We start from the raw sequence: 12,819 nt of genomic DNA, 5'->3' as shown, positions 1-12,819 counted from the left end.
TGCGCCTTCAAACTATGATAATTATAGTTTATTACACATTTGAGTAAACAAACAAACAAATTTTTAATTTATTTGAGTAAACATTTTATTGCATGCTCTCGATGCAAAGAAATTTTCAGCGATTGGTCATTAACCTACTGAAGATTTTTTTGAACCCAAACTGCTCCGTGATATGCAAAATATACCGACAAAAAGTTACCAAAATTCATAAACTTTAGGCCATTTCAGATGAAGACTTAAATCCATATTTCGGGTAGTAAAAAACTGAATATTATTCAATACAATATTCAATATTCCAAATTTTAGCAATTCTACAATTATTAATTTAATTTTTACAATAGTAATTTTTAGATACGTGCATTCGAAGTCTTCGCATATGTTGATCTCTATAGAACTTCTTATTTACGAACCCCATAATTGCTATTAATAATATCTTGGATAATATTGACTTTGTGAGAAAAGTAAACTCCTCCCTCTTTCTTGCTTTATTTGTTGTTTAATTAATATGTTGCTTGTAGTCATTTTTCTTGTTGATATTTTCTTTAAACTCAAGACAGTTTTAAAAGTTTTTATTAAAAGTTATCATGCGACAAAAACTGTCGTAATCTCAGGGCCTATCTTATTTTATTCAGTTCTTAAAATTAAAGGAAAATTTTTGCGAGCAATCGAGATGTCGTTAGTCTCTCAATCTTCAAAGCATCCTCTCTATATGCTTATGTGATACCTGATTGTTGTGATAACTATATGTTTATGTAATAACTGAACGTAATGACGTGGAAAGAAGAGGATTATCTGTATGCCTTATAGTCATCATGGTTTAGATACATACTTTTGTTGAATAAGGGCAATGACATTTAAGCAATATAAATGCAGAGAACTCATACGCTCGATGTTGAATAGTTTCACATAAATATTTTAAATATTATATTAATGCAGCTTGAGATAAACAACAGTTTACAAATTAGCAGGACAGAGACGGATTTGAGAAGAGAAAGATTCAATTATTTTATGTTAGATTAATAATGGTGAACTTACTTTAATTCCCAGCAGACCAACATATTGTTGTTTTATTAACTATTGGTTACTTAAACGTTTCAGTTTAATTCTGAATACATACAAAAATCTTAAATTTTTATTTTTCATTGCGTAAATGAAAAGAATGAGTTTTAAAATGATGCATTAATGGTATTATGAAATGCAAAGATATGTCTCACTGCATTTTCTAAATTTTATGAACACTTTTCAACGCCTTTCTAAAATGACCCATTCCTGAAAGTGAGCAGTATTTTTAGAACATAATTACAAATAGCAATTGAAGTCAGCAAATTTTTGTGAAGTCGTTACCAAGTTAAAAGCCCAAATTCGTATAGAATTATGGGTAAATGTGCTAAAAAGATTTTACTGTAATTATTTTTGGTGACAAGCGTTTCGTGAAGAGCGTAACTTGAACCTAAAAAGATAAAACACATTTCAATAATTAATTTTTTTGAAACGGGATTCTCATTTACTTTTCTTTCGTTTTTTCTTCCAGATGCGTGATTTACGTCACGATAATTTAAATCCTTTCATTGGGGCTTGCATTGACCCTCCCAACATCTGTATTGTGACGGAATACTGTTCCAGGGGAAGTCTCAAGGTAAATATTCACTTCTTTCGTTAACCTCTGAATATTGTTTTTCACTGTTATCTAAAATTTTAAAAATCAAGCTTAATATATTAATCATTATAAGAAAGCTAAAGTTTAATTAATTTTTAAGGAAAGTATTAAATTTTGCAATTTGAAATTCTTCGAGAAGGTTGAATAGTTGAAATAATTAATAATTGATACTGAAATCCTTCTTCGTGTTGAGTAAGAATTTTTGTGTTTTTGAAAATGTTAAATATTTGTTAGAGGATTCAGTATGATTCATATCGTTTCATTAATGGATTTGTTTTAAATTCTATTATAAATCAATTTTCAACGTTAAGTATTTTGAGATAAATTTCAGCTGTAATAGAGTAATGCTCTAGCAACAAAATTATGCTCACTTAAATTTTTTAATACTTTTTCTCATCATTACATGTATTTGCATTTTCATTCCTTCGTTTCAGTTGCTCATTCGTGTATGTTAATGTCATTTTTAGATACTGGTTTTAATTTTAAAATATTTGAAAGAGAGACCACAAATCTGTGGCGCAAAATTCTTTTGAATAGCAAATGAAAAGTATATTACTTTTTTTATAAATGTGTTAGAGAACTAAATAACATGAAAATAAAATAATTATGGTTCATTTTGACAATCGAAAGAAGTATTGATAAAATAATTACGTTATTGTACATCGTTGTACTGCCTAAACCAGAAATGAACATTTTAAGAAATGACGACAGTTCGTTATCATAAGCACTCCATTAGCTATTTAATATAAATAAATACATTCTTCAGAATTTTCTGAATAAACTACTTGATTTGTTACCTCATTTCGAAATAAATACTTAGAATCAGTATAAATGCTATTGAAAGTTTATCCGATTTCATCTCAAATCTAATTACCACTCCGTCAAGTGAATGTTTTCAATTAACAGTACGCGTTAAACTGTTGGCAAAATTTCCAAACGACATGCTATACTGCATATTGCATTTAATCTCTTAAACTGACATTCGGACTATCTCCATGGTAATAATGTGATTTCTGCTTTCAAATAAAGGATATGCGTAAGAAAATTAATATCAATATATTTCATTTAACTACTTAATATCTGATTGAATGCTACGCTGATTGAGTATTGATCATACTGATTGAAAGAAATATAATTAAATATATTCTAATGCATTATGTACGTAACAATGATTAGTTACGTATGCGAGAATGTAATCTTTGCATATGTGAAAATGATTAGTTATTTATTGATTAGTTATTTATTTAATGATTAGTTATTTATCCACACCCAGGATTTGGCGACTAGGTCCCCTAAAACCCTAGTCGCCCTTTAAAAAGGGAAGTATATATGGTATTTCTCCCACTTCCCTAGCGTGCCTTCGTGGTGTAACGGTAGCCCGCTGGGCCAGTATTCCAGACGTCCGTGGTTCTATTCCCGGCGAAGGCGGTTGCATATTTTTCATCTTTTCTGCTTCCAATTAACCTAATGACTCTACAAGATTCTGAGGAGCAAACTTTGACAGCGCGGAGTACATAACAGTAAAAAGAAGCCTTTTTTTGCTTAGCTCCAAAAGAAAACCATTTATCATTTAACTTGACAGAAAACTAATAGAAATCTTTTATGAAAAGCCTCAGTTTACTCATTTCATGTAGGCTATTCGAATGCGCTTGAATTCCTCCTTGCATTACAATACAGTAGACTCCCGATTATCCGCGCCTGCCGCACAATTTTTTTTTTTTTTTTTTTTTTTTTTTTTTTTTTTTTTTTTAACAAGCGTAAAGCAAATAAAATAAAAAATGTTCACAAAACTGAGCGAAAATTTAAATTTTCTGACATCGTGCTTATTTATGGCAAAAATATCCAGGCCTTCTCGGAACCATTCTCTCGGCCTTCTCGGAACCTTCCCCTCTGATGAGTAAGTGATTTGTTACTCAACCTTGCAGTGTCCGCTCCACCGCCCTCTCTCGTCTTAATCTTACTGACACGTCCACTTCTTCGCTTTCGCCATTGTTACTTTAAGCCTGATAGTGTTTGCGAACCGGTCGAATTTAATTTCTTATCTTTTATTGTGTTCAGTGCTTGTGCTTTTCGGTTTTGTGTTTTTCATTACCGATTTAAAATGTCAGGAAAACGAAAGAAGGTTGCGTTGACGATTGCGCAAAAACTAGAATTAATTTCCAAAGTAGCAAACGGCGCTACAAGGCAGCAGATAAAATTGGATTACGGATTCGCCGAAACAACAGTGCGTGATATTCTAAAGCAAAAAGACAAACTGGTGAACTTTGCATCAATGTCGGACAGTGCTTCCGCAATTAAAACGCAAAAAACTATAAAGGGTTCTACCTTTGATGAGCTAGACATGGCATTGGCAGAGTGGTTAGCTCAAGTTCGAAAAGAGGGTACTCCTGTAAATGGCCCCACCATTGCGGCGAAGGCAAAAACTTTTTTGAGTTGTTAGGCCTGAAAGGAAATTTTGATACGTCTTCTGGCTGGTTGACTCGTTTTAAGCAGCGACATGGAATTCGAGAATTTGGACTTCATGGGAAGAACCTTAATGGTGACCAGCAAGCAGCCGATTATTTCCACCATGAATTTGAAGAATTTGTTATAAAAGAAGAGCTACCTTTTGAACAAATTTACAATGCCGACGAATCGGGAATTTTGTGGAATTGTCTTCCCACTCGCACTTTAGCATTTGAAAAAGAAAGTTAAGCGGCGGGTTATAAAAGCAGCAAGGAAAGGATCACTGCTATGTCTTGCAGTAACACTACCCGGCGGACATAAACATATACTTGTTGTCATTGGAAAGTTAAAAAAACCGAGATCTTTCAAAGGCACAAGGATAGAAAATTTGTCCGTTGATTATTTTAAACAAAAAAAGAAAAAAGAAAAAAAAAAAAAAAAAAAAGATGGATGAACCGAAACATTTTTCAAGAATTGTTCGAAAAAATCTTTGTTCTTCAAGTGCGTAAACACTTTAAATCGAAAAACCTGCCTGAAAAAACTGTGCTATTGATCGACAAAGTACCTTCTCACCCAGCAACAAGCGTGCTTCTGATGGACAATTTTTTACAATGTTTCTCACGCCAAACGTTGCTGCGCTAATCCAACCCATGGACCAAGGAGTCATTGCAACAATGAAGAGAACATACCGAATCAAGCTGCTAGTGACCAAAATTTAAGAAGGTTATGATCTGAAAGAGTTTTGGAAACACAACACAATCTTGGACAGCATCTACGATATTGCATCTGCATGGAACTCGGTGAAACCGTCAACCCTCATAAAATCATGGAGAAAACTCATGCCTAATGTTGAAGGCAACAACAACCTAACAACAACCCCTTTGAGTTTTGTAGAAGGGAATGAAGATGTAGACACGCCCACGGGATCTCTTGCCGATATGGTGAAAACAGTTACGGGTGGTGAGAACGTCGATGCTGAAAACATTAACGAGTAGTTGGAGTGTGACGTCAACAAACCTGGCTTCGAACGCTTGACAGATGACGAAATTGTGAAGAAAGCAAGAGGAGAGACCGAGAATGAAGGAAAGCGAAGTGAAGGCGAAGAAGAGCCTATTGTGCAGATGCGGAAGACTCACGAAGCGGCGGCCCATCAGCGGGCGAGCGGTAAAGTCGCTGAACACTTGTAGTTCGGTCCGAGGTTCGAATCCCGCGAACGGGCTGGCTGAATGGGAGTTTTCGTGCTTTTCCTCGTGTATAACGTGTATACGAGCCAGTTTCCCTTAGAAAGTCCTCCACGAAGGCATCCCTCCCCTTAGGCAGATCGCCCTCGAGGCTTTGCCATAATCACACATACACGAAGCGGCTTTGCAACAAGTCGACGGACTACTGAGCTATTTGGAAGAACAAGACGACGCGGAGTTGGCCGAGAAACTTATGCTACGAAAAATGCAATCTCGGATCAAGAGAAAATGTTTCCAAAACAAGAAGCAATGACTGATTTCTTCAAAAAGTTGTAGTTTTACAGTTATGTTTCGTAATTACATAATGCATTACAGTACTAAAACAGTACATATGTATTAATTTTTCTGTGAAATTCTTGACGCCTCTCGTAAGTACAAAGCACTTTTCTGTTTTCATTAACAAAATGCATTTTAGATTACTTTTGAGTGATATACTAAAATATTAAGCGTTAGTTAAACATTTTCTGCTGTTTATTTCACGTTTTATTGTACATAAAACGATTTTTCAAAGTTGGAATGACTTTTTTTCTCTTTTGCTATACCCGTTTTTAGCTTTTTTCGGATTATCCGCGATTTTTGTTATCCGCGGCGGCCGCGCCACCCAAATCCGCGAATAATCGGGAGTGTATTGTACTATAAAACTTTAACTATTTGTTCCTTGTTTATTGTAAGAGATAAGATATATGAAACTCCTTTTACGGGCAACTTGAAATCTTTTTCAGTAGTATAAAATGAGTCACTGGAGTATTTTGATCAATAAACTTTACTGAAATAAACCAGCTGAGTGTGTTAAATAACTTCCGAATTTTCATTCTCGTAGGATATTCTGGAGAACGAAGACGTGAAGTTAGACAATATGTTTAATGCGTCGCTGATTGGAGATATAGTCAGGGTAAGTACCAAGTGAGTATCCTAAAAATAAATTTTAGTTCGTTAATGCAGAACGAAATTGTAATGATTTATGTAGAAGACGATATAATTGTACATCTTTAAAAAGCCGAAATTATGTTTCTGCTTGGCCGTAAATATTTATAAATTTATTTTAAAAACTTAGGAATTATATATCAGCAGTGTATGGATTTTATAAATGATTTCATAATGTTTAGAGAATAATCTAATTGTCCTTCCAAAGCAATGCATTCTTCCAGAATTTACCCCCGTATGTGAAATTCATTGTTTATTTTAGGTTTTCCTTTTTTCCTGTCTTTTCCCTTAAGGAATTAGATCGAGCTGCAAAATATTTTTTGTTTTCGTGAGTTTTCCCGTAAAAAGAAAAACAAATTTTTGTTCCTTGCTAGGAAGTAAACTTGCTGTACTCGCGATGGGGTTTTTGCATCTACTAAATTTTGCATCTTCCGGATGCTTACGGCGTGAAGTAGGAGAACGTTCGAATCCAGACTTAGTAAGTTTGACTCTTTGCTCTCCTTTTATGCTCTTTACGCAAAAATGCCAGGAGATTTGAAAGACATGATCCTGCATTACTGAACAGAATGCTTCTCTGCCGTACCCGAAGCAACTCAGCTGACAGACAGGACTCGATCATGGGGTGTAAGGAGGACGCATAAGTATTCATGGTTAAGTCTACAGAGTCTGGAGATCTGAAGCACAGTTCGATTTTGTCAAATAGTAACATTAGAGGTAACTTATCCTTCTTTTGCAAGCGTGCATTTTGGATAATTTATTTTAGTAACTCCCTCACATATATTCAATTAAACTTTCCCTGTTGCCCAAACGCTCCTTAAATATAGAAATAGCTTTCAGGTAATTTTCTGCCTCTAAAGAGTAACTATCTATCAACTTGTGAGGATCAATTTATTTATTTTGACTAATAGTTAATTTTGAGTTAAATCAGCTTTCCTGTCGCTCTCCTTTTCACCCATGCTTTTCATGCCAGAATGTAAATGAGATAGCGCACGTTTATTCAGTTTAAGAGGAAAAGAAGTCTGTTTGAGGCCAAGCTGTTACCATGTCTTATTAACGATTTGATTCTATGGCGTGGAATGCTTCTAGGCTTTAGGCTTGACTCGCCAGATTCCACGAGCCAGAGCCAGCCAGCCTTCCTGCGCGTTTACTTTATCCTGCGAGACGTTAGGCTAGTCTAATTTCATTTTAAGTTCAACATTACTTGTTTAAGTTAAGCCAGATGTGTTGGCTTATGTAAAGACAAAGTGGGGTCGACTGTTAATTCTCTGTTAATTCTTGTGATTGAATAAAAGGGACAATTGTTTCAAGACTGTAGAATACTAATGGAAGGCATAAAAATTTATATTATTCATTTCTGCCTCTTTAGTCTTTTTATCAGAAGCCTAAATAATTTTAGATCTCAATGAAACAAAATGTTTTTCGCATTTATATATTCTACTGAAATTTAACGAATTTCAAACGCAGAAGCAGTGAACTCAACGACGTAAAATGAATCCGCACTAATAACCATTTCTTACTAAATTAATTTTTTTTATTTTCTTCCTATTCTTGTTTTCCATTTTCTTGTGTATTAAAAGTTACATGTAAATATTTCTAATACATCAGAAAGCTCGCATATTAAAGCTCGCACAGTGTTTTATTTCATAAATTATTGTAACACTCAAATATGACCTTAAGACTTTAAAGAATCACCCTCTGTTATATTTTTGAAATTTTCTGCGTGTAATTGCTCAAGGAATTTTCAAACTGCTGAATAGAGAAAATGAAAGAATTCTCTGTTTTAACAACATAAAAGAATATCACAAAAATATCGCTAATTCGAATTCAGTTATTTATATTCCTTGTCTCAAACTTAATTTTGATGCTGAATGTCATTTAGTTATCGTAAACGAAAAAGGGATAATCAGCGCTGAGTGAAAACAAAACATAAATTATGACCCTATTTTATTATACATACATTCATATCAAGATCATAATTAAATGTTGGACATATTCTCTATACAAATTAAAAAAACCAATCGAAGATAATGACATAATGTTTTAAATTATGACATTGTTTCATAAATTGATATTTATTTCTCAAACTCTACTTGAACTCTAAACGTATAAAAAATACTAATGCGGAAACATTTTGCTGGTAGTCATTTGCATGATTATCTACTTAAATTATCAAAGGAATGTTGATTCTTATTTAACACAAATACTGCACTGATGATATGATTCACCTCTTACGGTTAAAAAAATTTTACTTTTGAGTTTTAAAAAAATTATAATTAGTTCTTGTTATAAGTTTTTGTTGTATCATAAATTATAATACGACGTTTAGCTTAAGAGAGCTTCTCCTGACGCATGCGCCGTTCGCGTTTATCCGCGCGGTGATGATGACGTAACTGTTTATTACGTATCTATGTATATGTATATCTTTCTTACTTCTTCGCCTTTTTTCTCTGCTGTACGCAACTATGTTTAAGTTAATCTCTGTCATTAAAAATGTTCATTGATATTAAAATCTATTTAGGCTCAGTTATTTCTTTAATGGTTATGGGCCCAGGAACGTCTCAACTGTGCCTAATTAGCAAAATACTTATTTTAAAATGAACATTTTGAAGTTTTCGAGCATTGAACTCTTAAGCCTAATTCAGTGCAAGAACTGTTACGTCTAATCAACAGTAAGAACTGATCATCGTTCAGTTAAGCCTATTTTTATAGCGCTCAATCTTTTTTTTTTTTTTTTTTTTTTTTTTTTTTTGGGCTGTGAGAGACTGTATTACATTATGTCGCATTTGACTACTATAGAAAAGCTCGGAAAAGATAATTTTGACAGTTGGAAATTACAAATAGAAGCAGTATTGATTAAAAACGACCATTGGGATTATGTGACAGGTAAAGCGCTAAAACCTGCTGAAAGAACCGAAGACGAAAAGAAATGGCTCCAAGCTGATCAAAAAGCTCGCGCAGATATAATTCTTGCTATTAAGCCTAGTGAACTGTGTCATATAAAGCATTGTGTGACATCAAATGCTGTGTGGAATAAACTCAAAGCCGTATATGAACCGAAAGGACCTGCGAAGAAGGCTACATTATTAAAACAGCTTTTATTTAGAAAAATGGCGGAAAGCGAAACGATGTCTGAACATTTGAATAATTTCTTCGAACTAGTTGATAAGCTTAAACAAATGGAACATAGCTGATGATTTATTATCTCTGCTCTATAGTATTCCAGAAAATTTTGAAAATTTTAGATGCGCCATCGAATTAAGTGATCAGTTACCTAGTCCCGAATCTTTGAAAATCAAAATGTTAGAAGAATGGGAAGCAAGAAAAGGGAAATCGTCTCAAGATTCACAAAATGCATACTATACTGATTATAAAAGAAGAAATCAAGAACAGAAGAAAAGTGAAAAATGGAAGGTAAATTCAAACAAAAATTTTCCAGCTGAAAGAAATTTTCGAAACTTGAAGTGTAATTACTGCTCCAAAATTGGGCACAAGGCATCTGAATGCAGAAAGAAAATAGCTGATAGAAAATATGCGCAATCAAATAAGGGAAATCAAGGTTCTATTATGGCTTCTAATTATGAAGAGCAGATTAGTTTAGCTGTAAAAAATGCTTATCAGAACACCTCCTCATGGTGCTTAGATAGTGGCTGTACATCTCACATGTGCAATGACAGAAGGTTATTTTCAGAATTTCACCCTCGAACGAATTCAATCATACAGTTAGCAGTTGACAAAACAGCAAAAATTACAGGAATTGGAATTGTCCTTATAACAGTACCTAACGGAAATAAGCCAATTAAACTTACGCTCAAAAATGTGTTATGTGTTCCGGAATTAAAATGTAATTTGCTGTCAACATCTAAAGCTACTGCAAATAATCGTTCAGTGATTTTTACAGAACAACATGCTAGAATAATAGAACCAAATGGATCTATACTGGTTCAGGCTATTCGTCATGGTGATCTTTATTATATACATCCAAGCACTGAAACAGCTGCAATAGCACAGGTAAGTGATTTTGTAAAGTGGCATCTTAAATTAGGTCATTTAAATGAGTCTGATTTGAAAAGACTTAAGTCTGATTACATGGTTAGAAATTTAAATTTTAATAACACTGAATCTCTAAAAGACTGCAAAGTCTGTATCCGAGGTAAACAAACTGTGCAACCTTTTCAAAAAGAATCAAAATTTCAAAGTGATGAATTACTGAACTTGATTCACTCAGATTTGTGTGGACCTATGAGAGTACCATCTCATGCTGGTTCGCGTTATTTTGTTACTTTCATAGACGACAAATCGCGTTATGTCGAAGTCAGTTTTCTTGAAATTAAAGATGAAGTGAAAAATGCATTCATTAAATACAAAGCTGCGGTCGAAAATCGTCTAGGAAAGAAAATAAAAATCCTTCGGACTGATAACGGTCTCGAATATCGCGGAGAAGAATTTAATAAATATATTCAAGAATGCGAGATTAAACGAGAATTCTCTGCACCAATGACTCCTCAACAGAATTCGAGAGCTGAACGCATGAACTGCACTTTAACTGAAATGGCCAGATGTTTGTTACTACAAAGTAATTTTCCCCAATCCTTTTGGGCTGAAGCCTTGAACTGTGCTATTTATATTCGTAATCGTTGCCCGAATCGAAGCCTTGGAGTAAACAAAACACCTTATGAGTTATTTTTTGGCATCAAGCCAACTGTATCTCACTTCAAAGTATTCGGACAAAAATGTTTTGTACTTAATAAAAGGTCTAAAGGGAAATTCGATCCTCGATCAGAAGAACATATATTTGTAGGATACTCAAATGAATCGAAAGCATACAGGCTGTGGAATAAAAATTCCAGAAAAATCGTTATAAGCCGAGATCTTAGATTCATTGATGAATTTGAAAACTGTACTAATTATGATAAAGATTTAGAAGTTTTATTTCTCGAAAACATTCCTGATAAAAAGAAGGAAGAACCTCTGAATGTAAAGCAAATATCGGCTGATGAAATAACTGAAGACCCCTCAAATATGGCAGAAGCATCTGCTGAATCATCTGATAATGAAGATTCTGATTCCGAAGCAATACCTGAAATGCAGATTAAAAGGGGGCCAGGTCGTCCAAAGAAAGTCAAGACTGGGAAGCTAGGAAGACCAAAAAAGGAGTACCACAATATAAACATAGAAAAGGAAGAAGCACAAATTGCTGAAGAAGATACAAATCCGACATTAGAAGAAGCATTAAATGGAAGTTATGCTGAAGAATGGCATAAGGCTATGCAAAGTGAGTATGAAGCACTTGTTAAAAATGGTGCATGGAAATTAGTAAAGCGACCACAGAACAAAAAGGTAATAGGATGTCGCTGGGTTCTTAGAACGAAATATAATGCAGATGGAACAGTTCAAAAGAGAAAAGCTTGATTGGTTGCTAGAGGATTTGCACAGGAACCTGGAATTGATTTCAATGAAACCTTTGCTCCAGTATCCAGAGCATGCTCTATAAGAACTGTGATCGCATACAGTGCTGAACAAGACCTTATGTTATATCAACTAGATTTTGTTATGGCTTATGTTAACGGTGATTTAAAAGAAGAAATTTTCATGGAACAAGCTAAAGGTTTTGAAGACCAAAATAATCCTGATTATGTTTATGCTTTGCAAAAGTCTCTTTATGGTTTGAAACAAAGTAGACGACAGTGGTATGAAAAATTAGACAAAAAACTCAAAAACTTTGGATTACAACCATTACAATCAGATAAGTGTGTATACAGGATGAAAACATCTCAAGTGAGTTAATTCTAATTTTATATGTGGATGACTTAATAATAGCAACAAATAGCTGTGATTTATATGCTGAACTTAAAGGTTATCTTTCTAAAGAATTTCATGTTAAAGATTTAGGCAAACTTCATTATTGTCTTGGAATAGAATTTAATCAAGATGTAAATAATAATTCTGTTAGTTTATCTCAGCAGAAATATGTTGATAATATTCTACGAAGGTTTAATATGCAAGATGCAAAACCATTAGCAACTCCTTTAAATCCTAGTGTAAAATTAAGTAAAGAAATGTGTCCTTCTGAAACTGAAAAGGAAGAAAGGAACAATGTACCTTATCGTCGTCTAATTGGTTCGCTTATATATCTTTCTGTGTTTACTAGGCCGGATATTACATATGCCGTCAGTCACCTAAGCCAATTTAATAACAATCCTGGAAAATTACACTGGTTGGCTGCAAAGCGCGTTTTTCAATACTTAAAAGGAACTAAAAATTATTGTTTAAAATTTCGAAAGACTGGAAAAGAACTTATTGGATATACCGATGCCGATTGGGCGTCTGATGTTAATACTAGAAAATCGTATGCAGGTTACCTATTCAAGCTTGCTGGAAATCCGATAACATGGGAATCACGAAAGCAACAAACTGTTGCATTATCAACAGAGTACATCAGTCTTTCAGAAAGTGCCAAAGAAGCAGTTTATTTACGTCGTTTTCTTAAAGGATTAAATTTTACTGCTGATTATCCAACCATTATATATTGTGATAATTAAGGTGCACAGAAGC

The 12,819-nt window shown here is 33.9% G+C and overlaps 1 protein-coding gene across 1 annotated transcript in view; it reads left to right on the top strand.

Moving 5' to 3' along the window:
- Window positions 1–12,819, top strand: part of LOC118199247 (guanylate cyclase 32E-like) — an 876,682-nt gene that overhangs the window by 648,228 nt on the left and 215,635 nt on the right. The window contains exons 11-12 of the mRNA XM_085815399.1: window positions 1,532–1,636; window positions 6,164–6,235. Coding sequence (XP_085671525.1) covers window positions 1,532–1,636; window positions 6,164–6,235 — 177 coding nt within the window. The remainder of the gene's footprint in view (window positions 1–1,531; window positions 1,637–6,163; window positions 6,236–12,819) is intronic.

This window comes from Stegodyphus dumicola, chromosome 4 (genome assembly GCF_044657685.1).
Source record: "Stegodyphus dumicola isolate Sdum_Otavi_A_Nest chromosome 4, ASM4465768v1".
Taxonomy (NCBI): domain Eukaryota; kingdom Metazoa; phylum Arthropoda; class Arachnida; order Araneae; family Eresidae; genus Stegodyphus; species Stegodyphus dumicola.
This window is presented reverse-complemented; position numbering and strand designations above follow the sequence as displayed.